The following is a 27,669-nucleotide window of genomic DNA, read 5'->3' on the forward strand; positions in this document are numbered from 1 at the left end:
GAAGGGTCACGAGGAACATGGGGGGCCCAGGGGACATGGGGGATACAGGGGTCATGGGGGGCCCAGGGGACATGGGGGGACAGGAAGGGTCACGAGGAACATGGGGGGCCCAGGGGACATGGGGGACACGAGGGGTCACGGAGGGGACATGGGGGGGACGCAGGGGACACAGGACCCAGTCCCGGGACTGGGGGGGGGGGGGGTGGGGGCAAAGACCCCGCAGGGCCTCAGCCTGGGACGGGGGGGGGGGGACATGGGTCCCCATCCGAGGAGAGGGGACACGGGGGGGCGGCGCAGGACACCCCCGAGCCGCACGCCAGGAGAGGGGACTCAGGGGACCCCCGGGGCCGCGTCCTGCCCCGCTCCCGCCCGCCCCACAGAGAGCCGAGGCCGCGGGTCCTCGGGGAGCCTCTTTATTGCGGCGGCGGCCCCCTGCCCGGGGGGCGCCCGCTGGGGTGCCCGCGCCGGGGTCCCCGCCGTCACTCCTTGATCCGGCCGCCGTCGCCCTCGCTCACGAAGCGCTTCCGGCCCCTGCGGAGCAGCACGAGGAGGAGGAGGAGGAGGAGGAGGAGGAGGATGGGGGGGAGGAAGGGCGGGGGGCCGGGGCGGGGGCCGCGGGGGTACCTGGTGGGGCAGGCGTCCCGCAGCGCCCGGGTGATGACGCCGGCCTCGAAGCAGCGCTCCACCAGGCGCTCCAGCCCGCCCTGCGCCCGCGGCACGTCCAGGCTGAGGTCGCCCAGCTCCGCGTACACCCGCTCGAAGCCCTGCCGGGGGGCGGCCGCGCCGGCGTTGGCCCCCGCCGCGGCGCTCGGCCTCCAGCCCCACGGCCCCGGCACCGCGGGGCTCGGCCCCGCGGCCCCCCACGCCCTGGGGTGCAGCCCCACGGCCCCGGTGTGCCCCATGGCTGCTGCGCTGGGGGGCTCAGCCCCACGCCCCCCAGGGCCCCCCACGCCCTGGGGTGCAGCCCCACACCCTGGTGTGCCCCACGGCCCCCGTGCCAGGGGGTTCGGCCCCGCGGCCCCCCACGCCCTGGGGTGCAGCCCCACAGCCCCGGTGTGCCCCACGGCCCCCGTGCCGGGGGGCTCGGCCCCATAGCCCCCCACACCCAGGGGTGCCGCCCCACAGCCCCCGTGTGCCCCATGGCCCCCGTGCCGGGGGGCTCGGCCCCGCGGCCCCCCACGCCCTGGGGTGCAGCACCACGGCCCCGGTGTGCCCCATGGCTGCTGTGCTGGGGGGCTCAGCCCCATGCCCCCCACGGCCCCCCACGCCCTGGGGTGCAGCCCCACAGCCCCCGTGTGGCCCACAGCCCCCATGCCGGGGGGCTCGGCCCCACAGCCCCCCACACCCAGGGGTGCCGCCCCACAGCCCCGGTGTGCCCCATGGCCGCTGCACTGGGGGGCTCAGCCCCATGGTCCCCACACTGGGGGGGCTCAGCCCCACAGCCCCCCACACCCAGGGCTGCAGCCCTACAGCCCCCGTGCGCCCCACAGCCCCTGCGCCGGGGGGCTCAGCCCCATGGTGCCCATGCTGGGGGGCTCAGCCCCACAGCCCCCCACACCCAGGGGTGCCGCCCCACAGCCCCGGTGTGCCCCATGGCCCCTGTGCCGGGGGGCTCGGCCCCACGGCCCCCGTGCTGGGAGGGGCTCAGCCCCACGCCCCCCACAGCCCCCCACGCCCTGGGGTGCAGCCCCACAGCCCCGGTGTGCCCCATGGCCCCCGCGCCGGGGGGCTTGGTCCCACAGCCCCCCACACCCTGGGGTGCAGCCCCATGGCCCCAGTGTGCCCCATGGCCCCTGTGCCGGGGGGCTCGGCCCCACGGCCCCCGTGCTGGGAGGGGCTCAGCCCCACGCCCCCCACAGCCCCCCACGCCCTGGGGTGCAGCCCCACGGCCCCGGTGTGCCCCACGGCCCCAGCACCACAAGGCTCAGCCCCACGCCCCCCCATGGCCCCCCACGCTCCCCCAGGCCCCCGCGCCGAGGGGCTCGGCCCCCCCCGCGCCCCGCTCACCCGGTTCATCTGGTCCAGCGTCACCAGCCCCGTCTCCCAGAGCACCTTCAGCAGCGCCACCATCATGGTGACGGGCGCCTCGCCGGAGCCCTCCAGCACCATGAGCAGAGCCTGCGGCCGGGGGCGTCAGCGAGCCGCGGGGAGGGCCCCCCGGCCCCCCCGGCCCCCCCGGCCCCCTCACCTCGTACACCAGCTCGTGGTGGAAGTGCGGCACCTCCAGCTCCCGCAGGCAGTGCTCGGCCTCCGCCACCTCCCCGGACAGCAGGTACTCGCGGAGCAGCAGGTTCATCTGCGGGGACACGGCGCCGGGCACGGCGGGCACGCGCAGCGCGGGACGGCAGGAGCACCATGGGGACAGCGTGGGGACATGGCACAGGGCACGGCGGGCACGCGCAGCGCGGGATGGCACAGCGGGAGCACCACGGGGACAGTGCGGGGACACGGCGCCCGGCACGGCAGGCATGTGCAGCACGGGACGGCAGGAGCACCATGGGGACAGCGTGGGGACATGGCACAGGGCACAGCGGGCACGCGCAGCGCGGGACGGCAGGAGCACCATGGGGACAGCGTGGGGACATGGCACAGGGCACGGCGGGCACGCGCAGCGCGGGACGGCAGGAGCACCATGGGGACAGCGTGGGGACATGGCACAGGGCACGGCGGGCACGCGCAGCACGGGACGGCAGGAGCACCACGGGGACAGTGCGGGGACACGGCGCCGGGCACGGCGGGCATGTGCAGCACGGGACGGCAGGAGCACCATGGGGACAGCGTGGGGACATGGCACAGGGCACGGCGGGCACGCGCAGCGCGGGATGGCACGGTGGGAGCACCGGGGGGTTGGCATGGGGACGCGGCGCGGCACGGCACGGTGGGAGCGCCGGGGGGACAGCGTGGGTACATGGCGCTGGGACAGCAGGATGCAGCGCAGGATGGCGTGGCACACAGCAGACGAGCAACGTGGGGCGTGTGGCATGGGGACGCGACGTTGGGACATGGCACGGGGACGCTGGCAGGCGTGGAGCAGGATGGCGCGGCAGGAACGCTGTGGGGCCCGCGCGGGGACAGCGCAGGGGGCGCAGCGGGGAGGTCCGCCGGCGGTGGCGCAGGGACAGCTGGGGACACCGGCGGAGGGACAGGGCAGGCACGGGGATGGTCTGGGGGGACACTGCAGGGCTGCAGCGGGGACACGTGCAGGGGGACACGGCGTGGGGACGCCCGGGGCACCTCGGGGGGACGGGGCGCAGGGAGGGGCACAGGGCCGGGCCGTGGGGACCCGCCTGGGGGACGCCTCCGGGGGCGCGGGGCGCGAACAGCCACCGACCTCCTTGACGAGGTGCTTGACGGGGCGCTGGCCGCCCCCCACGCCCCACACGTTGTCGAGCCGGTTGACGTCGCGCTTGATGCGGAGCAGCACGGCGGCGCGGTCCAGGGCGGCCCTGCGGGGAGCCGGGTGAGGGCGGCGCGCCGGCGGGCGGCGCGGCCCGGGGAGGCCCGGGGCGGCCGCGCTCACCTGGCGTGCTCGCAGTCCACCCGGCCCTTGTAGCGCTCCAGGAAGTCGAGGGGCAGCGCGTGGTCGGCCACCGCCCGGGCGATGAACTGTCCCAGCATCTGGGCAGAGACGGGGTCAGCACTCGGCCCTGCGCGTCCCCGCGTCCCTCCTGCACCCCGCACCGTCCCCTCCTCCAGGCGTTCCCCCTGCATGGTCACGTCCCCTCCCGGCACGGCCACGTCCCCCCAGCGTGTCCCCTCCCGGCATGGCCATTTCCCCCCAGGATGTTCCCCTCCTGGCACAACCACGTCCCCCCAGGATGTCCCCTCCTGGCACGACTACGTCCCCCCAGCGTGTCCCCTCCTGGCATGGCCATTTCCCCCCAGGATGTTCCCCTCCTGGCACAACCATGTTCCCCCAGCGTGTCCCCTCCCGGCACAGCCACGTCCCCCCAGCATGTCCCCTCCCAGCATGGCCATGTGTCCCCCAGGATGTCCCCTCCTGGCACGACCACGTCCCCCCAGCATGTCCCCTCCCAGCATGGCCACGTCTCCCCCAGGATGTCCCCTCCCGGCATGGCCACGTCCCCCCAGTGTGTCCCCTCCTGGCACGGCCACATCTCCCCCAGCATGTCCCCTCCCGGCACGGCCACGTCCCCCCAGCGTGTCCCCTCCTGGCACGGCCACATCTCCCCCAGGATGTCCCCTCCTGGCACAACCATGTCCCCCCAGCACGTCCCCTCCCAGCATGGCCATTTCCCCCCCAGCGTGTCCCCCCCGGCACAGCCATGTTCCCCCAGCGTGTCCCCTCCCGGCATGCCCACGTCCCCCCAGTGTGTCCTCTCCTGGCACAGCCACGTCCCCTCAGCATGTCCCCTCCCGGCATGGCCACGTCCCCCCAGTGTGTCCTCTCCTGGCACGGCCATGTCCCCTCAGCATGTCCCCTCCCGGCATGGCCATTTCCCCCCAGGGTGTCCCCTCCTGGCACAGCCATGTTCCCCCAGCGTGTCCCCTCCTGGCACGGCCACGTCCCCTCAGCGTGTCCCCTCCCAGCATGGCCATTTCCCCCCAGCGTGTCCCCTTGTGCCACAACCATGTCTCCCCAGCGTGTCCCCTCCCAGCACGGCCATATCCCCCCCAGGATGTCCCGTCCCATCCTGGCCATGATGTCCCCCCACCGCGTGTCCCCTCCCAGCACAGCGACGTCCCCCCAGCCTGTCCCCTCCCGGCACGGCCGCGTCCCCGCGCCCCCCGCCTGCCCGCACCTGCGGGGCCTCGGGGGTGTCGAGGATGAGGTCGGGCAGGTCCCGCAGCATCTTGTCGAAGGCCCAGGCGATGTCCTCGGGCGTCACCACGTGGCCCACCAGGTCGGAGAGCAGGCGGGACGTCAGCTCCCGGTGGCTGGCCTTGCCCTCCAGCGCCAGGGCCACCGCCAGCGAGGGCACCGCGTGCTTCCGGCTGCCCAGGTTCAGCCCCCGCAGCAGCTCCTGCGCCCGCGACGCGTTACCCGCCCGGCGCGGCGCCCGCTGCCTGCCCCCGGCCCCCTTCCCGAGAGTCCTCGTCCCCTCCCTGAGGGACCCCATCCCCCAGGGTCCCTGTCCCTGAGTGTCCTCATCCCCGTCCCCATCCCCGAGACAACCCCATTCTCGAGGGTCCTCATCCCCAAGGGTCCCCATCCCCCAGGGTCCCTGTCCCCTAGGGTCCTCGTCCCCAAGGCACTCTCTCCCCAAGGGTCCTCATCCCCCAGGGTCCTTGTCCCCAAGGGTCCTCATCCCCCAGGGTCCCTGTCCCTGAGTGTCCTCTTTCCCGTCCCCATCCCCGAGGGACCCCATCCTCGAGGGTCCTCATCCCCAAGGCACTCTGTCCCCAAGGGTCCCCATCCCCTTCCCCAGGGACCCTATCCCCCAGGATCCCCATCCCCGAGGGTCCTCATCCCCTCCCCAAGGGACCCCATCCTCGAGGGTCCTCATCCCCAAGGAACTCTGTCCCCAAGGGTCCATGTGCCTCAGGGTCCAAGTCCCTGAGGGTTCTTGTCCCCGATGGACCCCATCCCCCAGGGTCCCCATCCCCGATGGACCCCATCCTCGAGGGTCCTCATCCCCAGGGTCCCCGTCCCTGTCCCCGAGGGTCCTCATCCCCTCCCCGAGGGACCACCACCCCCAGGGTCCTCGTCCCATCCCCAGAAGGCCCCTGCCCCCTTCCCCAGGGTCCCTGTCCCTAAGGCTCCCTGAGGCTCCCCTGCCCCCTCCATGAGGGTCCCCGTCCCCGCGGCCCCCCGGCTCACCATGACCTCGCTGGTGTCCCCGTGCTCGAAGTACTCCAGCACCATGGGCTGCACGTTCTTCTCCAGCTCGCCCTCCTCCAGCTCGGGCACCACGGTGGCGTAGACCGTGTCCCCCTGCGGGGACGGGACGCGGCAGCCCGCGGGGTCGAGCCGGGCGCCCGCGCCGCGGCCAGGCGACCCGCCGGCCGGCCCCGGCCCGGGGGGCTGCGCGCGACGGGGCGGGGGGGCCCTACCTGCGCCGCCTCGTCGTAGTTGGGGTCGCGGGCGTCGGGCTCCTGGTAGCCGTACACCACGCCGGGGGCGCCCCACACGCCCTTGCCCCCCGCGCCGCCTGCACCGGCACGCTGGGGGTGAGCGCGGGGGGCCCTGACCCCCCAGACCCTCCAAGGGTCCCCCCGATGGACCCCCTCCCCTAGACCGTCCAAGGGACCCTCCCCACGGACCCTCCCTCCTGGACCCCCCCCCGGACCCTCCAAGGGTCCCCCCGATGGACCCCCTCCCCTAGACCATCCAAGGGACCCTCCCCCCCCCGGATCCTCCAAGGGTCCCCCCGATGGACCCCCTTCCCTAGACCGTCCAAGGGACCCCCCCCCCGGACCCTCCAAGGGTCCCCCCGATGGACCCCCTCCCCTAGACCATCCAAGGGACCCTCCCCCCCCCCGGACCCTCCAAGGGTCCCCCCGATGGACCCCCTCCCCTAGACCGTCCAAGGGACCCCCCCCCAGACCCTCCAAGGGTCCCCCCGATGGACCCCCTCCCCTAGACCGTCCAAGGGACCCTCCCCCAGACCCTCCAAGGGTCCCCCCGATGGACCCCTTCCCTAGACCGTCCAAGGGACCCCCCCCAGACCCTCCAAGGGTCCCCCCGATGGACCCCCTCCCCTAGACCATCCAAGGGACCCTCCCCCCCCCCGGACCCTCCAAGGGTCCCCCCGATGGACCCCCTCCCCTAGACCGTCCAAGGGACCCTCCCCACGGACCCTCCCTCCTGGACCCCCCCCCGGACCCTCCAAGGGTCCCCCCGATGGACCCCCTCCCCTAGACCGTCCAAGGGACCCTCCCCATGGACCCTCCCTCCTGGACCCCCCCCGGACCCTCCAAGGGTCCCCCTGATGGGCCCCCTCCCCTAGACCGTCCAAGGGACCCTCCCCACGGACCCTCCCTCCTGGACCCCCAGACCGCGACTGCCAGTGGGCAGCCTGGTCCCCACGGCGGGACACAGGAGGGGTCCCAGCCCCACGGGGTGGCAATGGGGCCGTGCGGGGCTCCTGGCTGCCCCCCTTCACAGGGATGCAGAAGGGGTCCCAGCCCCGCGGGGCAGCGATGGGGCCGTGCGGGGCTCCCGGCCCCCCCTCCACGGGGATGCAGGAGGGGTCCCAGTCCTGCGGGGCAGCGATGGGGCCGTGCGGGGCTCCCACTCCCCCCTCCAAGGGGATGCAGAAGGGGTCCCAGCCCCGCGGGGCAGCGATGGGGCCGTGCGGGGCTCCCACTCCCCCCTCCAAGGGGATGCAGAAGGGGTCCCAGCCCCGTGGAGCAGCGATGGGGCCGTGTGGGGCTCCCGGCCCCCCCCACGGGGATGCAGGAGGGGTCCCAGCCCCACGGGGCAGCGATGGGGCGGTGCAGGGCTCCCAGCCCCCCCCACGGGGATGCGGGAGGGGTCCCTGCCCCATTGGTCAGTGATGGGGCCGTGTGGGGCTCCCGGCCCCACGGCGCAGCCCGCCGCCCCTCACCTTTCTTGGGCAGCCCGCGGCCCTTGCCCGCGCGGGACTTGCGGTCGTGGGCTTTGCCCTTGGGGCTGCCGGGCTCGGCGCCGGGCTCGGCGCCCTCGGACAGCGACTCGCGGGCCGAGTCCCGGGACGACGTGCGCCGCAGCCGCCGCTTGGCCTTGGCCTTCAGCCGCGCCTCGTGCAGCAGCTTCTCCTGGGGGGTCCAGGCGCGGGACCCCCCGCCCCCCAGCAGCTCCTCGTCCCCGTCCTCCTCCTCCTCCTCCTCTGCGCCCCCCGGGCACGGCCCCTGCCGCGGCACTGTCACCCCGGAGCACAGGGCCCCCTCCGCCCCCCCCCAACCCTTGCAAGGGCCCCTTCATGGACCCCCCCCCCACAAACTCCCACGATGCCACGGATGCACCCCCTGGATCCCCCAGACCCTGCACAGGACCCCGTGGACCCTGACCCTTGCTGGTGCCCCTTCATGGACCCCCCCCACGATGCCACGGATGCACCCATGGACCCATCCTGGACCCTGCACAGGACCCCGTGGACCCTGACCCTTGCTGGGGCCCCTTCATGGAGCCCCCCCATGACACCACGGATGCACCCCATGGACCCATCCTGGACCCTCCAAAGGACCCCGTGGACCCTGACCCTTGCAGGGGCCCCTTCATGGACCCCTCCCACGACGCCACGGATGCACCCCATGGACCCATCCTGGACCCTGCACAGGACCCCGTGGACCCTGACCCTTGCAGGGGCCCCTTCATGGAGCCCCCCCACGACGCCACGGATGCACCCATGGACCCATCCTGGACCCTCCAAAGGACCCCGTGGACCCTGACCCTTGCTGGCACCCCTTCATGGACCTCCCCCACGATGCCACGGATGCACCCATGGACCCATCCTGGACCCTGCACAGGACCCCGTGGACCCTGACCCTTGCTGGGGCCCCTTCATGGACCCCCCCCACGACGCCACGGATGCACCCCATGGACCCATCCTGGACCCTGCACAGGACCCCGTGGACCCTGACCCTTGCTGGCACCCCTTCATGGAGCCCCCCCATGACACCACGGATGCACCCCATGGACCCATCCTGGACCCTGCACAGGACCCCGTGGACCCTGACCCTTGCTGGCACCCCTTCATGGAGCCCCCCCATGACACCACGGATGCACCCCATGGACCCATCCTGGACCCTCCAAAGGACCCCGTGGACCCTGACCCTTGCTGGGGCCCCTTCATGGACCCCCCCCACGATGCCACGGATGCACCCATGGACCCATCCTGGACCCTGCACAGGACCCCGTGGACCCTGACCCTTGCAGGGGCCCCTTCATGGAGCCCCCCCACAACGCCACGGATACACCCATGGACCCATCCCGGACCCTCCAAAGGACCCCGTGGACCCTGACCCTTGCTGGCGCCCCTTCATGGACCCCCCCTCACGACGCCACGGATGCACCCATGGACCCATCCTGGACCCTCCAAAGGACCCCGTGGACCCTGACCCTTGCAGGGGCCCCTTCATAGACCCCCCCCACGAATTCCCACTGTGCCACGGACCCACCGCACGGACTCCCCCACGGACCGCCCCCTGGACCCCCCCAAGGGACCTCCCGGATCCTCCAAGGGACCCCCCGGCGGACCCCCCCCAGGGTCCCCCCGACGGATCCCCCCCCCCCGGACCCGCACCCGCGCAGGGGCCCCTTCCCGGACCCCCCCGGCTCCGGCCGCCGCTGCCGCCCCCGCGCGCACGTGGCACCGCGGCTGGCGCCCGTCGGGGCTCGGGGCCGCAGGCGGCGCTCAGTCCGGGCCTCCGGTCCCGGGGGGAGACCCCGGCCGGGGGCCGGTACCGGTGCCGGTAGCGGGGGGCGGCCCGGTACCGGGGCCGGTACTTGCCGTGGAGAAGGGGGCGCGGTCGGCGGCGCCCAGCTCGGCCGCGCTGGCGGCGGGGACGGCGGAGGCGGACATTGCCGGGCGGCACCGGGACCGGGACCGGGACCGGGACCGGGAAGGGGCGCGCGGCTCGGCCCGACCCGACCCCGCCCCGCCGCGCCGCGCCGCGCGGAGGAAGTGACCGGGCGGGCGGCGGCGGCATCATGGGAGCCGTAGTCCCCCCGGCCCCGGCCCCGGCCCCGGCCCCGGCCCCGGCCCCGGCGCGCCCCGCGCCCCGCCGCCTCGCCATCCGGCTCGGCCGAGGGAAGAGCCCAGCAGCGGGGCCGGGGGCCGCCTCGACCCCCCCCCCCAAAACCCCGCGCTGGCGGGACCCCGGCGCGCCCCCCGCGCCCAGCCCTGCCGGAGCCCCCCGGGGCCGCAGCCGCCGGCTGCCCGGAGCGGGGCCGCCCCGTCCCGGCGGGGCTCGCGTCGGCCCCCCCGGCCGAGGGGCTCTCCCCGCGCGGGGGGGGGCCCCGGCCAAGGGGCAGGCAAGGCAAGCAGGGAGCCGGGGCTCGGCGCCCCTCCGGCCGCTTTATTGCTGCCCGGGCCAGGCTCAGGGCTCGGGGCTGCGGGCGCCGCAGGGCAGCCCGGGCACGCGCCAGCGCCGGGGGCCGTGCAGGCGCAGCGACAGCCACTGCTGCTGGCTGCCCGTCAGGTAGGACTCGGGGGCGCCGCGCTGCAGCCGCTCGGGGGGGCGCCGGGCGCTGGGGGCGGCCCCCGCCGCCGCCGCCCCCGCCGCCTCCAGGCTCTCCAGGCTGTCCAGGTCGCCCGCTCCCGGCTCCTGCGTGCGGACGCCGTCGTTGGAGCCTGGCCGGGGAGAAGAGACGGGAGTCGCGCGAGGGGCTCAGGGTGGCCCCCGGGACGGGGGAGCCCGGCTCCCTCCGGCGTGCTCCGAGGGTCCTCCCGCCCCCCGGAGCCGGGGGGAGTCCGCCTCGGCCAGCCCGGGCTGCGCTGCCCCGCTGCCCGCCCCGAGGGGCTGCTGCCCTCGGCCCCCCTCCAGCTCGGGGGCCGGCAGCGCCCGGAGCAGGCCCAGCCGACGCTCCCCCCGGCGCAGCAGCCCCCGGGCCGCTCCGTGCGCGGCTTCCCGGACCGCTCGCGGGCCTGCGCGGCACCCCGGGGCCGACCCCAAGGGCACCCCCGAGCCAGGCAGAGGCCGGCAGGACGGAGACAGCCGCCCCCCCCGGGGACCCGCTCCTGCCCTGCGTGCAGCAGGCAGAGGGGGCCGCCGCGGCGAGGACCGCCCGCGCACTCACAGCAGCGGCGCAGGGACCGCCAGGTGTGGGAGGGCAGGAAGGCCTTGCCGCTGGGCTGCTGCAGCAGGCAGAGGATGGCGCTGTCCATCTGCTGGAAGACGCGCAGGGAGAGCAGGGACTGCCGGATCTCCGGCGCCAGGCTGTAGTGCTCCGACTGCACCAGCTCCCGCACCAGCTCGAAGTCCTGCTTCAGCTGTAAGGCACCCTGGAGGCTGGGGACGGCGGCGGGGGCTCAGCCCAGGCTGCCCCACGCTGCCGCAGCTCCCCGCGCAGCCGGGGCCCCCCAGCCCCAGCCCTGCCCGCTACCTGAATTTGATCTTCTGGGCGAGGATGTGATCCATCCAGGCCTCCACGAAGGCCGTCATGACCTGGGTGAGGGTGGGCACCTGGGAGTCCCGCGGCAGCAGCTGGATGCCCTGCAGGACCTGGCCCAGCACGGTCTGGGCGGCGGCGGCGGCGTACTCGCTGGGGCAGCTGGGCAGGTCTGCGAGGAGACGGGCCCGGAAGCGCGCGAGGCGCAAGGCCGTCGAGCTGTGCCCGCCGCTCCGCCGGGAGCGGGGAGGGCCGCCGGCTGGCACCCAGGCGCCGTCACCTACCAGCGCGGAGGCCGAGTCTCCAGTGCTTGCCCAGCGGCATGGTCTGGTCAAAGATCTCGGCCGACACGCGCTTGCAGTCGGTGGAGAACATCCTGAGCACGTCCTGCGAGAAGAGCTGGGGAGCAGAGCGCGGCCGGGCCCGCTGCAGCGCCGCTGGCGACGCCAGGGGCTGACCCGAGCCCTGGTCCGGCCGTACCTGCATGCCGGCAGCCGTTGAGCGGATCTGCTGGCACAGCTGCTGCTCCTGGGGGGAGAGGGGGCTCGAGGGCAGCCCCTCCGGGAAGGCCGCGTTCACCAGCTCCGTCAGCTCGTCCGTCTCCGCCTTCAGCAGCTGGAGGCAGGAGAGGGAAGACAGGTGAGGCCAGATCCTGCCCAGCAGCCGGGCCCCAGCCCCAGGGCGGGCAGAGGGATGGGGGCCAGGGAAGGGCTCCGCGCCCCCCGGCCGGCCCCGCACTCGCCTGCAGATCTCCCTGGGTGACGAGCAGGAACTGGCGGAGGGACCAGGACGCCAGGTACTGGTAGGCTTTGCTCATGAGCCAGGAGCCGGCGGCCTGCGCCGTGGCCAGGCACCGGCCCAGCAGCTGCAGGCGCAGGTCGGGCGAGCCGGGGGGGCCGCCTGGGCGGGGGGGGGGGAGAGCGGAGCCGTGGCGGCCGGGGCTGCGCCGCGGGGCCGGGGCAGAGCCCGGCGGAGCGGGGAGCGCGGCACCCGGCGGGGCGCCCGGGGGCGGCGGCAGCTCGGCCCGGCAGGGCGCCGCAGACCCCCCCACGCCCGGGGGGGGCGGCGGGCCCCCGGGGCGCCAGGACGGGCCGCTCACCGGCTCGCCTGGCGGGAGGAGGCTGGAGGCGCCGCAGGGCGAAGGCCAGGGCAGGGTAGAGCCGCTGCAGGAGCCGGGCCGTCCTGCTGCGCGCGGCCCCTCCTGCCCGCGCCGGCTCCGCCGAGCACTTGTCCGAGAGCCCCGAGCCCAGGGCCCGGGCGAAGGCTGCGGGAGGCGGAGGCGGGTGAGGAGCGTCGCGGCCCCCCCGCGCCGCCCGCCCCGCGCCGCCCGCTCACCTCCGTCCCAGCTCCGGAAGACGCCCCCGCAGAGCAGGCGCAGGCCGAGCCGCCTCAGCTCCTCCTGGCACTCCCGGGGCGGGCAGGCTGCGAGGGGACGCGGGCTGAGGGCGAGCGCGGCCCGGACCGGGCGTGCGCCCGCTCGGGGCCGACGGCCCCCGGAGCCGCCTCTCGGAGCCGGCCGCCGGAGGACCCCCAAGTTCCCCCCCCCGCCGCCCTCCACCCACGTCCCTGGCCGGGCTGCCCCCCTCCCCGCGCCGGGGAACCAGCGCCGCCCCCCGCACCTACCCTGCCCGAGGGCCTGGCCCAGGTCCTGCGCCAGCGCCGCGGCCCAGCCTGGCCCGCGCGCCCGCGGCACCTCCAGGCGACGGGCCAGCGCGGCGCCGGCCGCCTCCCAGAACAGCGCGGAGTACCGGGCGTACAGCGCCTGGGCCGCCTCCGCGTGCGACGCGTCCAGCCAGCGCACCGGCTTCCGGCCGGCAGAGCCAGGCCTCGAGGCGCCCTCGGGGCCCTCCGCCGCCGGCCCCTTCTCCTGCCTGGGCCGGTCGAGCAGGCGGCGCCAGGGGCTGTCGGTGGAGGCCACCAGCGCTCCCAGGACGAGGTGCATGAGCTCCTTGTCCTCCCTGCACAGCGCCTGCAGCTCTTCAGAGAGCCTGGTCAGCTCCTCCCGTCCGGGGCGCCCCGGGGATCCCACGTCCGCTTCGACGGAGCGGCGCTCCGCAGGCCAAGGCACCGCGGCGTCTTCCCAGCGGACGCGCTCCGGCTCCCTGTCCCCGTCCTGACGCTGGAGGAGCCGGTGGAGGCGCTCAGCGGCCAGCCGGCCCCGCTCGGCTGCCAGTATGGCCAGCACCCTCTCCGCGGGGAAGGCCTGGGAGCCGGCCCCGGCAGCCCCCGCCGTCCCGCGCCAGGCGGCGGGGCCGCCGGGCAGGCGGCTGGGGCCCAGCTCCAGGGCCAGGTCGCCCACCACGCGGTTGTAGATCTCCAGGCCTTGGAAGAGGTCAGCGAGAAGGGCCGGGGGGGCCGAGGCGGGGCTGGCGCGCGCCAGGCCCCGCAGCGCCGCCTCCGCGTAGCTCTCCACCAGGCGCACCGCGTGCAGCGCCAGCAGCCAGAGCGCCTGCTTCATGTGCAGCACCGACTCGGGCCTGCACAGCAGCAGCGGGCGCAGCCACGGGTCGCCGCGCATCCGCCGCTGCAGCCCGCTCCAGTGGCCGGCGTGCGTCCGCAGCTCCTCGCAGAGCCCCCGCAGCGCCCGGGCTGCCCCCGGCTCTCCGGCCGGCGCCTGCGGTCCCGGCTGCTCCGCGAGCAGCAGCAGCAGCCGGCGGATGAAGTCGGAGGCACCTTTGAGGCGGCGGCAGTACTCGCGGGAGAGGCGGAGGTGGTGGCGGTGCTGGAGCAGGGCGTGCAGGGTGGCGCAGCGCTCGGCCACGCGGGGCCGGACGGGGTGGTAGGAGAAGGCCACGTGCGCCGCGTCGCCGGGCAGGGGCCGGACGTGGCCCTGGAAGGTCTCGGTGCGGGGGTTCTCCCAGACGCAGAAGCACCGGCGCAGCCCCAGGAAGCTCTGCTCCACCTGGGCCAGGCGGGCCAGCGCCTCCGGAGAGTCGTCGTCGTCGTCGCCGGCGTACGCGGCCTCGCCGGGGCGCGGGAGCAGCAGGCGCCGCAGGCCGGGGCTCACGCAGCTCCGCAGCACGGCCTCCGCCTTCTGCAGCGACCGCGCCAGGTTGGCCAGCGAGCTGCTGCCTGCGGGGAGACGGCACCTATGGGGACGGCGACGCGGGAGGCGGCCCTGCCCGCGGCCGCCCGGGGGGGACGCCCGGGCCAGGCTCTGGCCCCTGCGCTCCCGCGGACCCCGGCCGCGGCGCCTGGGAGCCCCCAGCCCGCGAGCCAGCTTCCGCCGGGCGCTGACAACGTTCGCATCTGCTTTGAAACGCTGACTGTGCAGCCGCTCCGGCGAGGCCACTCGCTCGGAGCGGAGCAGGGGGGCTCTGCTGCCGCTGCCAGCTGCCAGCGCGCGCTCGGTGCGGGGAGAGCGCGGCCCTGCCGCCCCCAGCACCCTGCCCGTCCGCGGCGCTGCCGGGGCCGCCGCTAATCCCCAGGGATCAGGCGGCCCAGAGCTGCCCCAGGGGAGCAGCGGGCAGGACGCGCCGATGCCATTAAGGGATAAGAGGCTGTAAGAAGGCTCAGGCCCCGGGCAACAAGAGGATTTGGGCCGCGGGGTGTTTCCCGCGCCCGGCGGCAGCCAAGCGCGCCCCCGACCGCGCTGCCCCCCCCGCCAGGCGCGCCCCCTCTCACCCGGGTCGGGCGGCTGCCCGCGGGCCGCCCCGTCGCTCAGCGTCGCGCGCTGGGGTCCCGGCGGGGCCCGCAGGGGCGGCAGGACGGAGCCCGGGGCCTGCGGCAGGCGGGACATGAGCAGGAGGAAGACGGCGTGCAGGCCGATGCCCCCCGCCTCCACCAGCTGCAGGGAAGAGCCAGGGCGGGTCAGGGGGGGGGGGCTGCGGCGCGGGGGCGGCGACCCAGCTCTGCCCCCGGGGCCGCGGCGGCCCCCCACGCCGCTGCCGCTGCGGAGCCCCGATGTCTCCCCACTGTGCCGCCCCCAGGCCCCCGCCGCCCCCCCCAGCCCCCTCTGCAGGCCCCCGCTCACTGCTGCCATGCCCACCCCCCGGCCCCCCCCCAGCCAGGCCCCCCCCCAGCCTCCTATAGCCCCCCACAACGTGCCTGGTGCCTCCCCAGCCCCCCCTCCCTGCCCAGTGCCCCCCCGAGGCCCCTATAGCCCCCCTCCCTGCCCACTACCCCCCCCGAGGCCCCTATAGCCCCCCCCTCCCTGTCCAGCACCTCCCCAGCCCCCCCTCCCTGCCCAGTGCCCCCCCGAGGCCCCTATAGCCCCCCCTTCCCTGCCCAGTGCCTCCCCAGCCTCCTATAGCCCCCCACTCCCTGCCTGGTGCCTCCCCAGCCCCCCCTCCCTGCCCAGTGCCCTCCCCCCGAGGCCCCTATAGCCCCCCCTCCCTGCCCACTACCCCCCCGAGGCCCCTATAGCCCCCCCTCCCTGCCCAGTGCCCCCCCCCAAGGCCCCTATAGCCCCCCCTCCCTGCCCAGTGCCCCCTATAGCCCCCCACTCCCTGCACGGTGCCCCCAGCACCCCCCACAGCCCCCCATTCCCTGTCCGCTGCCCCCCCCCCTCCCCAGCCCCCGCACCGCCGGGGGTCATGGGCCTTCGGACTGGGGTGGGGCTAAGGGGCGGGGCCTGTGATGGGGGCGGGGCCGACCTCAGAGAGGGGCATCGGCCCGCGCGGGCCGGCAGACCGGCGCGGCGCGGTGGGCGGGGCTCCTCGCCAGCCCCGCCCCCCCGGCCCGTGACCCCACTGCGGCGATGCGCGGGTCCCAGCTCCCGCCCGCCCGCGCCGCCGCCGCCGGGGCCCCGCTCCCTACCTGCCCCCGCGCCGCCCGGCCGCGTCCCCACGTGGCCCCGCCGCCGCCAACCGGCGCCCGCGAAGCGAATACGTCACTGGTCACGCGGCGCTGGCGGGGGCGGTCCCCACCCCGAGCTGGGCCACGCCCCCGCGCGGCGGAGAGGGGCGGGGCCCGGTGTGACGGACCGACAAGGGGGCGTGGCCATCCGGGCGCGGGGGCGTGGCCCGCCGTTGCCAGGCAGCGGCCGAGGCCCCGGGCCGTCGCTAGGCCGCGGCCCGCCGCCCGGGCCCGACCGAGGGGCGCGGGGTCCCGCGGGCACCTGCCGGCCCGGCCCTCGGGGCTCGGCCGCCGCCGCCGCCGCCTCGCCCAGCTGCGGCCTCGGCAGCGAAACGGGACGGGCAGCCGCAGCCCCGCCCGCCGCGGGTAGAGGGGGCCGGCGGCTCGGCTGGGCCTGGGGGCAGCTCCCCTGACTCAGCGGCTGAGACCTTCACCCTCGACCTCGGAGCCGCGGCGGCAGAAGGACCCCCCCCACCCCGCCCCTTGCAGGGTCCCGCCGCGCCACCCTCTGCCGGGAGCGGGGACCCCTCCGGGCACGGCGCTGCCCCCCCAGCCTCACCTCCAGGGAGGGCTTCCCGCAGCTCCTCTCAAGGCCGCCCTCCGCCATGCTGGATCATGCCCGGAGCCAGGGCCGGGCGGCCGCCCACGGGCAGGGCCGGAGGGAAATGAGCTTAGACCTCATCCGCGCGCTAATCCAGGCAGCCGAGGAGAGCGGGTTCGCGCTGACCCCGCGGGGCGGGCGCCCGCCCGCCTGAACGCGCCTCCCTCCTGCTGCTGACCCCGTCCGGGAACGCGGTGCCCTCGGCCAGCTTGCCGGGCACGAGGGGCGGCGGGGGGCCCCGCGCTGGGCAGAGCCCCAGCAGCCCCCGCAACGCTGCCCACGGGAAACAGCCAGAGCCCTACTGTAATTTCAGCTGTAATTTCGCTACGCTGGCACGCTCGTGCAAGGCACCGCTTGAGGATCATCTTTGATGCCTTCCCGCTCTCCGTTACTCCCCGTCCTGACTCTGGTCGCCCCCAACCTTTGCGAAGAGTTGGGTGCATTAAGGCCGGTTCGGCGCATGTCACGCTTTTCGAACTTCCGAGGGTGTTTTTGGGATGTCTAAACACCGAGGCGCTGGGCTGAGCCAGGGGCGCAGCTCCCGGCCGGCCTGTTAGCTGGCCAGGGGTCGCAAAGCTAGCGCCTTTCCGCCCGCAACAACGGGAAAACCCCTGCCAAGGTGGCTCTCGCGCCGACCTGGTCAGTCGGAACAGACCCGTCCCGCACCCTCGCGCCCTGGGACCAGCACAAGCCCCCGCTCGTGCGTGCGTGTGGGGGGCTCAGCGGCCCCCCGCCGCCTCCCCTGTCCCCATCCCAGCGCAGGCATGCTGCCAGGGGACGTGGGGCCGTGCCCCGCGAGGGGACGGTGCCTAGGGCCGGCCCGGCGAGGACGCCGCATGTGGGGACGCGGCCCGGGCCCCGGCCGCGCTGCGCGCCCCCCCGCCCCAACGTCTCTTGGGCCTCGCGAGCCGCCGTCGCGCCCGGCTTGCCCTCAACTAACATGGCGGCCAGGCGGCCTCGCCCTCCCGCCGCCGCGGCGCGCCGCGCTTCCGGCCAGCGCACAGACAGCGCTTCCGGCGGCGGCGGGCCGCGGCCATGCTGGGGGCGGGCGGGCCGCGGGGTCCCGCCGGGGCCGCCCTCGGCGACTGCCCCTGGGGCTGCGTGCCGGGCGCGGGCGGCTGGAGCGGCAGTACGCGGGGAGGGGCCTGGGCGGGGCCCTGGCGCGGGGCCCCTGTGGGGACGCCGGAGGGGGGTCCCCGGGGCGGGGGGGCCGGAGGGGGGGTCCCCGGGGCAAGGCCGTGGTGGGGAGGCCGAGGGGGGCTGGTGCGGTGAGGGCCGGTGGGGGGGGTCCCTGGGGCAGGGTCGGCCGGGGGGGGGTCCCTGGGGCAGGGCCGTGGTGGGGAGGCCGAGGGGGGCTGGTGCGGTGAGGGCCGGTGGGGGGGGGTCCCTGGGGCAGGGTCAGCCGGGGGGGCCGGGGGGAGGGCCGTGGTTGGGGGGTCCGGAGGGGGTCCCTGGGGCAGGGTCAGCCGGGGGGGCCCGGTAAGGGGGTCCCTGGGGGAGGGATGGGCCGGGGGGGGGGTCCCTGGGGCAGGGTCAGCCGGGGGGGCCCGGTAAGGGGGTCCCTGGGGGAGGGACGGGCCGGGGGGGGGGTCCCTGGGGCAGGGTCGGCCGGGGGGGCCCGGTAAGGGGGTCCCTGGGGGAGGGCCGGTGGGGGGGGGGTCCCTGGGGCAGGGTCAGCCGGGGGGGCCCGGTAAGGGGGTCCCTGGGGGAGGGACGGGTCGGGCGGGCAGGTGCAGAGGGGCCCGATGGGGGTCCTCGGGGCGGGGGGGCCTGGAGATGGGAGCCCAGAGCAGGGCCTGGGTGGGGGGGGGGGTCAGGGCAGGGCCTGTGTGGGGGCTTCAGTGGGGGGGGTGCCCACCCCGGAGGAGGGCCAGTGGGGGTGCCAGTGTGGGCAGGGGTGCCTCAGGTGGGGGGGGCGGTGTGGGGGTTCCTGGGGCAGGGACGGGGTGAGGGGGGCTGGTAGGGGGTCCCCAGGGTAGAGGGAGCTGGTGGGGGGGGTTCCCGGGACAGGGCTGGGTTAGGGGGGTCAGGGCAGGGCCCCTGTGGGACGCTGGCGTGGGGGGGTCCCCGGGGCAGGGCTGGGGCAGAGAAGCCCGATGGGGGGGCCCCGGCGCAGCGCGGGGGGTGTCGGCGGCCACAGGAGCGGGGCCTTGTGGCGCCAGTGTCCTGTGCGGCGGCGGCTGGGTGGGCGGCGGGGCGGTGATGGCCGGCCCGGCCCGGCCCTGCCCCGTCACCTCCCGCTGCCGCTGCGTTTCGGTTTCGTTTACGCCCGGCTGCTGACTGAATCTCTGCCGCACTCTCCCACAGGGCCCTGCTGCCCTCTGCACGCCGCGCCTGGCACCCCGGAGCCTGCGTGGAGGCGACAGCAGGTGGGTGGCGGGGCCTCCCGGGGTCCCCGCGGGCTGACGGAGGCGGCTGGGGAGAGAGGCCGCGGGGAAGCTCCCTCCTGTCGCCTCTGCCTGGCTCCGGCGTTGGCGCGAGCGCTGCTGGAATGGCGGGAGCTGGCTGGGAGCCCGCGGGGAGCGCGGCAGGACCGCTCAGGCTCCGCGAGCCGGGGCGGCGGGGCTGGTGCATAGAGAAACTGCTCCACCTCCTGGTCTCCGCAGACTGCCTTGAACATGATGCATCACGCTGTGATGGGGGACGTGTTTGGGGCACAGGACGCGTTCAACCAGGGCGAAGCCCGAACAGCCGCTGGCCAGAGATGCTCAGGTGACAGCGCTGGGGGCAGAGGCCGAGTTCAGGAGCTGCCTCAGGGGCTCAGCCCTTGGGCGCAGCGGGTGTTTCTCCTGCCCTTGTGGGGGAGCGAATCCTCTGCTGACTTATGCCGTCGCCTTCTGGGGCTCAGGATGGTGCCACGCACTGTGGGCAGGGGAAGCTGGCAGAGGTGGGGCACCCACCTCCTCATTTCCACCCAGCGCGTGGGGGCTGCTCTTTTTGAAAGGCTGGCAGGGCGTTTTTCACACTGGGCCTGCACTGCTGAGAAGTGTCTGTTTGCTGGCCCTGGAGGGCGGCTCTGGTGTGAAGGTGTGCAGGCTGCGGGTTGCTGCGTGCTCCCGGTGAGCTGGGCCAAGGCTCTGTGCTGCTCACGGGTCCCAGGGTGCCCGGTTGGACACAGTGAGCTTGGCTGAAGAGAAGCTCCAGCTCGTGACCCTGCTGTGTCTCATCCCTGTTGTTTGGCCTGCGTGACGGTAGTGCCCAGGTTTTCCCCAGAACCAGGACCCTGCTGGGGAAACGCGTGGGCACAAGCTTGGGGAGAGCTGTGGTTTCCGGCGGGGAGCTCACCTGTTGCGAGCAGCAGGCTCGCCCGGCCAGTGTGGAGCGTGAGCGAGTGCACAGATGAGCAGGGCAGCTGCTCTCACTTCCCCGCTCAGCTTGGCAGGAGGAGACGCGCCCACCTCCCAGGGGGCGTATTACGGTTTTGTCTGAGCAGGTCTCTGCTTGGTTCTGCTTGCTCCCTGCACTGTCAGACCCTTCCAAGCCTGATCCCGTTTTTCTAGTACAGTCTTCAGGTGTTGGTTGTTGTTTGTACGCTGTTCTTGGTTTTGTCTGTCTCCTTTGTTGAACTTGGCGATGTAACGAGCTGCCTGTTCTTACTGTGTCTGGGCAGTTCCCGCATCTCGCAATGGCAGGTGAAGCTCAGAGCGTCTGTGGCACCTCTGACTCCTCTGCACGCCCGTGCAGGCAGTTTGCTGTTTCAGTGATGGGGCGGGAGGAGGTGTCAGGATAGAGGCAGCTGTTTCTAGCGTCGTGGGGTTGCAGGAGGAGTGTAGTGGGGCATGTCCGTGTCCAACGTGTGGCAGTGCCCCTCTCTTCTCCCTCTCCTGAGCGTGGCTGTTCTCCCTGCACAGGCTGGGAATTCCGCTGCAACCCCAGCAACCTGGAGCCCTCCAGCGAGGAGGAGGAGGAGGAGGAGGAGTGGACTGACTACAGCCAGAATTGTGACATTCCCAATGAGAACAGCAACCTTCAGTACAACTTCTGCGGGTTCAAGAAGTCTTTTTTGTGCAAGGATTCTGTGTCTGCTCACTCACCCCAGAGCTTCCTAGACACAAAAATGCACTTTGAAAACCTGTCTTGGAAGCCGCAGGTTACAGCTGAGGTAATTAAGATTAGAGAGAGACTCTCCTAGGTGCTCTGTTCTTTATCTCTTTTCCATAGATGCCCTGTGCCCCAGCATGTTCCCTCCACACCCGTGCAGTGTCATGTCCCCTGGTGCCTCTTGTCCTTCCACGTTCTTGCAAGGCCTGGAGAGTGAGGAGCTGGTGGTGCAGAGCACAGGCTCTGCTGCTCCCTCATGCTGGGGGAGCCATCCCTGCCTTCCCACCCGAGGCGTGCTCGACCCATGGGCTCTGGCTGCTGCGGAGCAGGGTCCTGCAGCTATTGGAGGTGTTGCACAGCGGGGTGATTCCCTCGGGCGCTCTGACTGCCCGATCTGGTGTAGGGACTCTTGCGAGTGTTTCCCGTACCCAGCGCACAACCTCCAGCTCTAGCAGGGGCAACGCATGCTGTGGGGAAGCTGCCTCAGGTTTGTTGAGTGCTTCCTTTGCCTCCTGACTGGAATAAGGCACAGCGTTTCTGAGCGAGCTGCTTCCTTGCAAACCCTAGTGCTGGCTTCTACAGAGCCACCTTGGGCTGATTACACCTTTGCACAGGGGCTCTTGGGCATGTGGTGGCCGAGCTGCGTTTTCACTTCTGTGTGAGTACGCAGCTGCTGAGCTGCTGCAGCCTCCTGCCCGCGAACTGGCTTCTAGACTCTGTGGCTCTCCTGTGAGCTCTCTCCAGTCCCTTGGTGTTGCTGTCAGCCAGGCCACATGCCTTGCAGCAGCTCTGTGCCACACACAGAGGCAGTTGAGGCCCTGCTGTTTGTGCATCCCAGGGCTCTGCTGGTTGTGGCACGGTGCTGGGAGTTCACACTTGGCCCGGGCTTGCGGGGTCACCAGCACCTTTCTCTTCCCAGGAAGCAGAGAAAAATGCGAAGGAGCTGGTGGCAGAGGAAGAGCGAATGAAAAAGAAAGCTGAGAAAAGGAAACTCAAGAAAAAGGTGGGTGTGCTGTGCTGCTAGGCTTTGCATGGCCTGCCCAGGAGCATGGATGCCGCTGGCCAAGTTTCCCCTGCTTCTTCCAAACCTTGCTGGTAGCTCTGGGGGGTGAAGCGTATTTCATGGGAGAGAGCTGGTGCTCACTTACACTCCTCTCTCTAAGCAGCAGATGAGTAAAAAGCTGTGGCTTTGGCTCAGGCTTGGCTTTGTGCTGCTTTGCCAGGCACCAGCTCATAGCTTTCTCTCTGGTTTCCAGAAGCAGAAAGACCGGAAGAGAGAAGAAAAATTGTTGCAAAAGCTCAAAAGCGAGCAGGAGGCTGAACCGGTGAGTGACCGTGTGTAGTCTCCTCTTGGGCCAGCCAGCCTTGCCTGTCTTTGGGTGTGGAGCATGGCTCTGCTGCAACCTGGCACGTGGTGCCTTCTGAGGGAACTTGTAGATGTCGGAACATGAGACGTTACGGCTTCTGGAGGGCTGCTGGAGGCTGTCTCTGCAAAGGGTGTCCTGGCCAGAAGGAGAGATGTGGGCTGGCACAGCCCTGCTGCCTGCGTAGCAGTACCCACACGGCTGCCGTCTGACTTCCTGCTCTCTGTTTCCAGAGTTCATCGTCTCTGAACAGTGCTGTAGCTGCTGGTAACAGTGATAACAGCAGTGCTGAGAAGGTGAAGGACTGTCCAGAGTCCAGCCCCTCTCAGTCCCTTGGGGAGAGTGCAGCCTGCCCTGAAGAGGAGGGAGCAGGAGGCCCAGAGGCCAGCACGGAGGAGGAGATGGAGGTGAGGCACTCCTGGGGTGGGCTAGGCTGAGCTGCATGTTGGTCTGGGCCAGCGTGGCCAGCCCACGAGCACTGCGCAGCGTCGGCTGCGCTCCCGGCCTGAGCGCCTGTCCTGCATCCAGAAGCACGCAGCTTTGCACACTTCCCTGAACTGCTTTTCTCTCCTAGGACGAGCTGGACTTGAGCTGCACCTTTGTCTCCAAAGCGTGGCAGAAAGCAGGTGTGAAGCTGCCAGCACCTGGGAAGGAGAAACCGGCCAAAACTGATGATGCAGAGCCAAGCAAGAAGCCCCAGGAGAAAGTGAGTTGGATCCCACAGCGGCCTCTCCTCAAGGGGGACCTTCCCTGCTGCCCAGGGGCCCCGCCAGCCTGGAGACCAAGGCACAGGCTTTCCTGAAGCTATGGGGTGGGTGTCCTAGGCTGCTCGCAGGCTGGGGCCTCGTGAACTGACTGACTACAGCTACAGGGACCCAGTATGGGAAGCATAGGAAGGTGCGAGTGCCCTCAGCACTGACTGGCTCCTGGTCTCTTTCTTCCTATCACGTGGCTGGCCTGATGGGTTGGGGGATTGTGTGGGCAGAGGGAGCCCCCAGGCCTGGAAAGTGCCAGTCACTGGCTTTCTGAGGGGCTGGCTGAGTGTGCGGATAACCAGGGTCATACCCCCAGCTAAGAAGGGTGCTGTGATCTGGGTTGTCTGGGTGCTGGTGGGGACGCCGTGCCCACAGGAGGTTTGGCAGGCAGCTCTGGGCCTGCCTTGCGTGCCCGGTATACAGGCCGGGAGCTGCGGTGGCTCCTCTCCCACCGAGGCTGAGTGGTGTGTGTGGGTGTAGGGCTGTGGGTCCTGCAGTGAGCCCTGTTCCCCCACTGACAGCTGGGGGATGAGCTGTGGGGGTAGGTGCCCTCCTGCCCCAGCTCTTTGGGGGAGGCTGGATGGGGCTGGTAGCGGTGCAAGTGATTCCCCGTTTGCCTCTGCCTGCTGCTTGGCCCGGTCAGCCTGCAGGTCTTGGGGCTGAGGAGCCGCAGTGAGCAGCGGGCACCTGCCTGCCCTCCCGAGGGCTCTCACGGGGCGTCTCGCACTGGCTGCTGCACCCAGGCCTCCTTGGCTGGGCTGGGGGGCACGCCAGGCCCTGTGTCTTGCTGAGCCCTCACCCTTGCCGCCGTGCTTGGCTGCCCCACAGGCGCCCGAGCCCTCGCCGCCGTGCTTGGCTGCCCCACAGGCGCCTGAGCCTGTGCCCCTGGACACAAGTGTGGTGGAGCAGAGCCTGATTCTAGCAGGTCAGTGCCTCAGGCCTCTCAGGGCAGCAAGAGCATAAGCGGGGGCATGTGGGGGCTCTGCCCTGTTTTTGCCAGGCTCTGTGGGTAGGTTTGCCCTCAGGAGGGTTTGTTCTGGGCATGCATTCCCATGTCACTCGCTGGCATGGCAGTTCTTGGGGTCTTTGTGGCTCTGGGCTGTCCCTGACGTGCCTTTCCCACATGACTCGGAGAGAGCTTTTGTCTCCTTCACCCTGCTCTCCTCTGCTGCTCCTGGAAAACGTACCTGTCCCCTGCTGTGTGCTGGGGACGCAGCTCTGCTCTCCCAGCTGGGCTGCCCGGAGGGTTTGAGGGTCCGCAGCGGGATGATGCTCTCTCTGCAGGCTGTGGGAACGAGGCTGCCCAGAACGGTCGCTACACGGAGGCAGTGCAGGCCTTCACGGAGGCTGTGAAGCTGAATCCCAGGGAGTACCGGTAACTGGGCGGGGGAACCAGGCGTTTTCTGGCCCTGGTGCTGTGGGATTGCAGCCCAGGGCCCTGTGGCCTGGCCTCCAGATCCCAGCTGGCTGCTGGTGGGCAGGGAAAGGGCCCTGGTGCGCTCTGGCTAGCTGTGCGCGTAGCAGCTCGTGGAGGCCTGGCTGACCTCTCTCTCTCCGCAGGCTCTTTGGGAACCGCTCATACTGCTATGAGAAACTGCAGCAATATGAGGAGGCTCTCAGGGATGCAGAGGTGTCTCTTGGTCTCCAGCCTAAATGGCCCAAAGGCTTCTTCCGCAAGGGCAAGGCCCTGAGGGGACTGAAGGTACCAGGGCTGGGAGGGGTCGGGGGCTCGGAGGTGTCAGTGGGGCTAGGCAGAGCCCTTTGCAGGGGTGGAGGAGGGAGGCCTGGCCTAGGATGGGTGCTGAGGTCCGGGCCCCAGCAGTGGAAGCGAAGCGGAAGCATGCCCAGCAGACAAGAAGGAGCTCAGCACCTCTCATTGGCCCCAGCGCTACGCCGAGGCTGTGAGTACGTTTGAGGAGCTGCTGCGCCTGGATGGCTCCTACGCTGATGCGGCTGCCCAGCTGAAGGACTGCCGGGCCCTGCTGCAGGTGAGCCCCTGCCTGCCCCAGCAGCACTTCTCATGTCTTGCTGGCAGTGCAGCAGGGCCTGATCTCCTCTCCCCTCCACAGCAGACCAGCTCTAGCAGTGTGAGCAGCCCTGAGGGTGTCCCGGTACAGTCGCTGCTGGAAACTGGGGAGCCTTCACTGCCTCTGTCTGGTAAGGGACCCTTGGCACTGAGGACAGGGTTTGCTTTGGACCTGTTAGAGCTGGCAGCTGGGATGGTGCTGGAGGACCCTGGGCCGGCAATCTGGGGGGTGTTGCAGAGCTGGTGGGGAGCAGGGGGGACCTTGGGGCTAAGGCCAACCTGCAGTCTGTAAGACACTGCCCTGTCTGGCCCGCGGAGCCTGTTAAGCCCTTGCTTCCCTTTCAGCAGGGGAGTGGACAAGTGGAAGCTGCTGTGACACAGACAGGAACGGGTTTGTGATTGTCACAAACTCAAGGAGCCATTCGAAAGGGCTGGCCCGGGCAGCAGTTCCAGCTAGCAGCAAGCAGACCTTGCCTCCAAAGCATCCAGCCAGGTAGCTGTAAGGGCGGCTGGGGTGGGAGGCACGGAGAACAGGCTGGTGGGAACTGCAGTGCTGGGCTTGGCTGGGGAGGGTGCCTGCTGCTTGCAGTGGGCAGGAACGGGTGAATCCCGTAGCTTGCGCATGGAGCTGGTGATGCTGGGGAGTCCTCAAGCTGGTGCGCAGGACGAAGGCAGCTACTGGTGATGCTGATGTGATTGGCAGGGACTGCTATCCTTTGTGGGTCGGGAACGTCACCGCCAGGATCACCGAGAAGGTGCTGCAGAGCTCCTTTAGCCAGTGAGTATTTTCCCACACTGAATTCCTGGAAACTCTGTGCCCTGCCAGCCCTGTGTCTGCCCTGCCCCGTGCAACCCTCCCTGTGCCAAGACGCTGCAGCTGCGGCATCCTGCCGGTCCCATGTCTGTCCTGTCCTGCATAACTGTCATTGAGGCGAGACCCTGTATCTGCGATGCGCTGTCAGCACCGCATCCCTTCTGCATGACCACCTTTGAGCCGAGGCTCTGCACCCACGGTGCCCTGCTAGCCCCACATCTGTTCTGTCCCCATGACTGTCCCTTGGCTGTGTCCCCGTTCCCTGGTGTGCCGGGCCTGCCCGCGCTTGGCTTGTGAGTCCCCAGACTGCCTGGTGGCGGTTCACTGCCTCCAGGAGCTGTCCCCAGTCTGTCACGTCACATCTTGGCTGCGTTCCTGTGCTGTGTTTTGCCTTCCCCAAAGAGCGAGAGCAAAATATAGGTGCGGGGGCATCTCTGGGGCAAAGCTAGTTGCTAAGACCCTCTCTACCCCACAGGTTTGGGCAGATCCGCTTTATCCGGATGCTCCCAGAGAAACACTGTGCCTTTATCAACTTCACGCAGAAAGCATCAGCGGAAGCGGCCTACAGGACCATGCTGGTGAGCTCTGGTGTTGGGGCCAAGGACAAAGCCATGGGGACCCTGCAGCCCCTTGGGTGCGGAGGAAGGACAGAATGCGCCAGAAGCAGGAGCCTGCAGCGAGGTGGGGGCTGTCCGTGGCTCTGCACTGCAGCCCTGCTCCTGTCCTTCCTCTGCCTGAGGACTGCTTACGCCTGAGGTGGGGACTGGTGCTGACAGCTCCCCCTCCCCAGGGTGCTGATATGGAAGGGACCAAGCTGGTGCTGCAACTCAAACACCCTTCCCACGCAACGCCACCCCCCAGCAGCGCCCAGAGACTCGCCGTGAAGTAGGTGCCTCCGTGGAAGCCCTCCTAGCCAGGACGTCTCGTGAGCTTACGGGGAGCGGAGCTGCACCCTGTACATCTTACACCGCTGGGATGGCATGGAGGAGCTGGGCCTTAGTGCTGCCACTAAGTGTCCTTGGCAGCTGGCCCCAACAGACTGCCATGGTGGGCCAGTGTGCGGCTCTGTGCTGTGTCCTGTCTTGGGAGGACGCGCAGCTCTGAGTCTCTGCTCCCCAGGGAGCCAGCTGGAGTGCCCGCTGGCTTGGAGCGCCCGGCCTGGCAAAGCTGCAGCGGTGAAGACAACAGCCCCTTGCGACACTTGCCCCTGAGCTGTGGACTGGCAAAGAAGCGGGCACAGCAGCACTCAGACCTTCGCATCTCATTTCTGTGGGAGCCTGGGGCTTTCTGCTCAGCTCCCCCCGGGTGGGCGGCTGAGCGCTCTCTGAGAGCCTGGTGCCGGTGGCGCTCGGGCATCCTGCACCAGGCAGGGGCTGCCTTTGCAGCGGTGTCTTGTGGCTCCGCGTTGGGATGTTGGAGCTGGGGCATGCGCTCCAGAGGTGCCTTCCCCGCTGCCATGGGAGGGCTGAGGCTCAGTGGGGCTGGGGGAGGCCGGTGCAGGGAGAGCTGGGGCTGCCTCGTGGGGGTGGCCCGCAGCAGGGCCCCTGCTCTCTTGTAGCCCGGCACTAAGTGAAGCCCGCAGCTCTGGGGGTGCAGTGCAGGGAGCTGCGGCCAGGGCCTCTGCAGGTAGCAGGACCTGCCCCTGTCCTGGCCCTCTGGGAGCTGGGCTTCACCCCAGCCCCGTGGCTGGGGCACACTCTACCTCGTGCTGCCTCGAGTGGTTGTGCCTTGTGGGGTCATGTCCCGTGTGGGGTTTACAGCCCCTGCAGGAGTGGGGGGGGGGTTCTGTATGCAGCCCCCTCTGCTCCTGTCTGGGCGTTTTTATGGTATCACCATGTATCTGGGTCTCATAGGAGCAGGATGTGGTGGTGGGTCTGTGCTCACCTTGGAGCTCCTCGTGGCCCCATGAGCTGGTGGCCCAGGAGAACTGGCTCCATGCAGCGGGGAAGGGCACTGTGCTGCAGGGATGGCCACTACTTTCAGCTCTTTCAGGGATTTGTACCTGCTTTGCGTTTCTTAATAAAACAGATCCAGTGCTGGGCTTGTTGCATATCCTTCCCTGCCTGCTCTCAGGCCTGTGCCAGGCTGTGCCACCCGTTCACAGTGCCCGTCACCCAGCCTGGCTGGGTCCCGGCTCCCCCAGCTCTCCCTGCTGTCCCTTTTGCAGCTCCCGGCTGCCTTCCCCTCCCCTCCCAGCCCTGCTGTGGCCCCCGCACGGCCCTGGGCAGGCGGCGGCTGCCTGGGCTCTGCAGCCAGTGCCAGCCGGGCAGGGTGG

The 27,669-nt window shown here is 71.8% G+C and overlaps 3 protein-coding genes across 16 annotated transcripts; 1 reads left to right on the forward strand and 2 right to left on the reverse strand.

Moving 5' to 3' along the window:
- Nucleotides 1–397: 397 nt before the first annotated feature.
- Nucleotides 398–9,554, reverse strand: LOC138067278 (programmed cell death protein 4-like). Of its 2 annotated transcripts, none has more exons than XM_068943987.1 (11): nt 9,396–9,554; nt 7,512–7,794; nt 6,016–6,113; nt 5,783–5,896; nt 4,764–4,985; nt 3,521–3,618; nt 3,332–3,446; nt 2,189–2,296; nt 2,008–2,118; nt 625–764; nt 398–531 (listed from the first exon to the last, which is right to left on the reverse strand). In XM_068943987.1, the coding sequence occupies exons 1-11, from the start codon at nt 9,465–9,467 to the stop codon at nt 480–482; spliced, it is 1,413 nt and encodes a 470-aa protein (XP_068800088.1). In that variant the 5' UTR covers nt 9,468–9,554; the 3' UTR covers nt 398–479. The 2 variants fall into 2 exon arrangements, with proteins under 2 accessions (XP_068800088.1, XP_068800087.1); XM_068943986.1 differs by having other exon boundaries at nt 625–704; nt 9,396–9,545.
- Nucleotides 9,555–9,870: 316 nt separating this feature from the next.
- CCDC142 (coiled-coil domain containing 142) lies at nt 9,871–17,165 on the reverse strand. Of its 5 annotated transcripts, none has more exons than XM_068943991.1 (11): nt 16,353–17,165; nt 14,621–14,717; nt 12,620–14,068; nt 12,332–12,418; nt 12,096–12,260; nt 11,739–11,896; nt 11,477–11,611; nt 11,281–11,395; nt 10,991–11,168; nt 10,685–10,896; nt 9,873–10,238 (listed from the first exon to the last, which is right to left on the reverse strand). In XM_068943991.1, the coding sequence occupies exons 1-11, from the start codon at nt 16,398–16,400 to the stop codon at nt 9,985–9,987; spliced, it is 2,898 nt and encodes a 965-aa protein (XP_068800092.1). In that variant the 5' UTR covers nt 16,401–17,165; the 3' UTR covers nt 9,873–9,984. The 5 variants fall into 5 exon arrangements, with proteins under 5 accessions (XP_068800089.1, XP_068800092.1, XP_068800090.1 ...); XM_068943989.1 differs by having other exon boundaries at nt 14,621–14,783; XM_068943993.1 differs by lacking the exon at nt 16,353–17,165 and adding an exon at nt 15,755–15,779 and having other exon boundaries at nt 14,621–14,783.
- A 241-nt stretch (nt 17,166–17,406) lies between these two features.
- TTC31 (tetratricopeptide repeat domain 31) lies at nt 17,407–27,435 on the forward strand. Of its 9 annotated transcripts, none has more exons than XR_011141160.1 (17): nt 17,407–17,523; nt 18,702–18,763; nt 19,001–19,106; nt 20,246–20,496; nt 21,355–21,438; nt 21,692–21,760; nt 22,033–22,206; nt 22,374–22,505; nt 23,383–23,479; nt 23,839–23,929; nt 24,115–24,256; nt 24,441–24,542; nt 24,627–24,711; nt 24,926–25,073; nt 25,196–25,358; nt 25,870–25,972; nt 26,185–27,435. XR_011141160.1 is itself a non-coding variant. In XM_068943998.1 (17 exons), exons 1-17 carry the CDS (start codon nt 17,430–17,432, stop codon nt 26,281–26,283), a joined length of 1,917 nt encoding a protein of 638 aa, XP_068800099.1. In that variant the 5' UTR covers nt 17,407–17,429; the 3' UTR covers nt 26,284–27,435. The 9 variants fall into 9 exon arrangements, 7 of the variants coding, with proteins under 7 accessions (XP_068800099.1, XP_068800100.1, XP_068800101.1 ...); XM_068943998.1 differs by having other exon boundaries at nt 24,624–24,711; nt 25,284–25,358; XM_068943999.1 differs by having other exon boundaries at nt 25,284–25,358.
- The last annotated feature ends 234 nt before the right edge of the window (nt 27,436–27,669 follow it).

The sequence above is a fragment of the Struthio camelus genome, chromosome 4, assembly GCF_040807025.1.
Source record: "Struthio camelus isolate bStrCam1 chromosome 4, bStrCam1.hap1, whole genome shotgun sequence".
Taxonomy (NCBI): Eukaryota; Metazoa; Chordata; class Aves; order Struthioniformes; family Struthionidae; genus Struthio; species Struthio camelus.

What these genes read in the sequence shown, in the direction of transcription:
- LOC138067278 (XM_068943987.1), bottom strand. Translation starts at nt 9,467, where the DNA reads ATGTCCGCCTCCGCCGTCCCCGCCGCCAGCGCGGCCGAGCTGGGCGCC. An exon ending in ACTACGACGAGGCGGCGCAG is followed by an intron (nt 5,897 to 6,015) that starts GTAGGGCCCCCC and finishes CCGTCCCCGCAG; the next exon opens with GGGGACACGGTCTACGCCAC. An exon ending in ACCACGAGCTGGTGTACGAG is followed by an intron (nt 2,119 to 2,188) that starts GTGAGGGGGCCG and finishes CCCCGGCCGCAG; the next exon opens with GCTCTGCTCATGGTGCTGGA.
- CCDC142 (XM_068943988.1), bottom strand. Translation starts at nt 14,978, where the DNA reads ATGGCAGCAGTGAGCGGGGGCCTGCAGAGGGGGCTGGGGGGGGCGGCG. An exon ending in CGGGCAGCCGCCCGACCCGG is followed by an intron (nt 14,069 to 14,620) that starts GTGAGAGGGGGC and finishes GTCTCCCCGCAG; the next exon opens with GCAGCAGCTCGCTGGCCAAC. An exon ending in GGGCCAGGCCCTCGGGCAGG is followed by an intron (nt 12,419 to 12,619) that starts GTAGGTGCGGGG and finishes GTCCCCTCGCAG; the next exon opens with CCTGCCCGCCCCGGGAGTGC.
- TTC31 (XM_068943994.1), top strand. Translation starts at nt 18,491, where the DNA reads ATGGGGGGGCCCCGGCGCAGCGCGGGGGGTGTCGGCGGCCACAGGAGC. An exon ending in GCACGGAGGAGGAGATGGAG is followed by an intron (nt 22,207 to 22,373) that starts GTGAGGCACTCC and finishes TTTCTCTCCTAG; the next exon opens with GACGAGCTGGACTTGAGCTG. An exon ending in GCAGAGCCTGATTCTAGCAG is followed by an intron (nt 23,480 to 23,838) that starts GTCAGTGCCTCA and finishes CTCTCTCTGCAG; the next exon opens with GCTGTGGGAACGAGGCTGCC.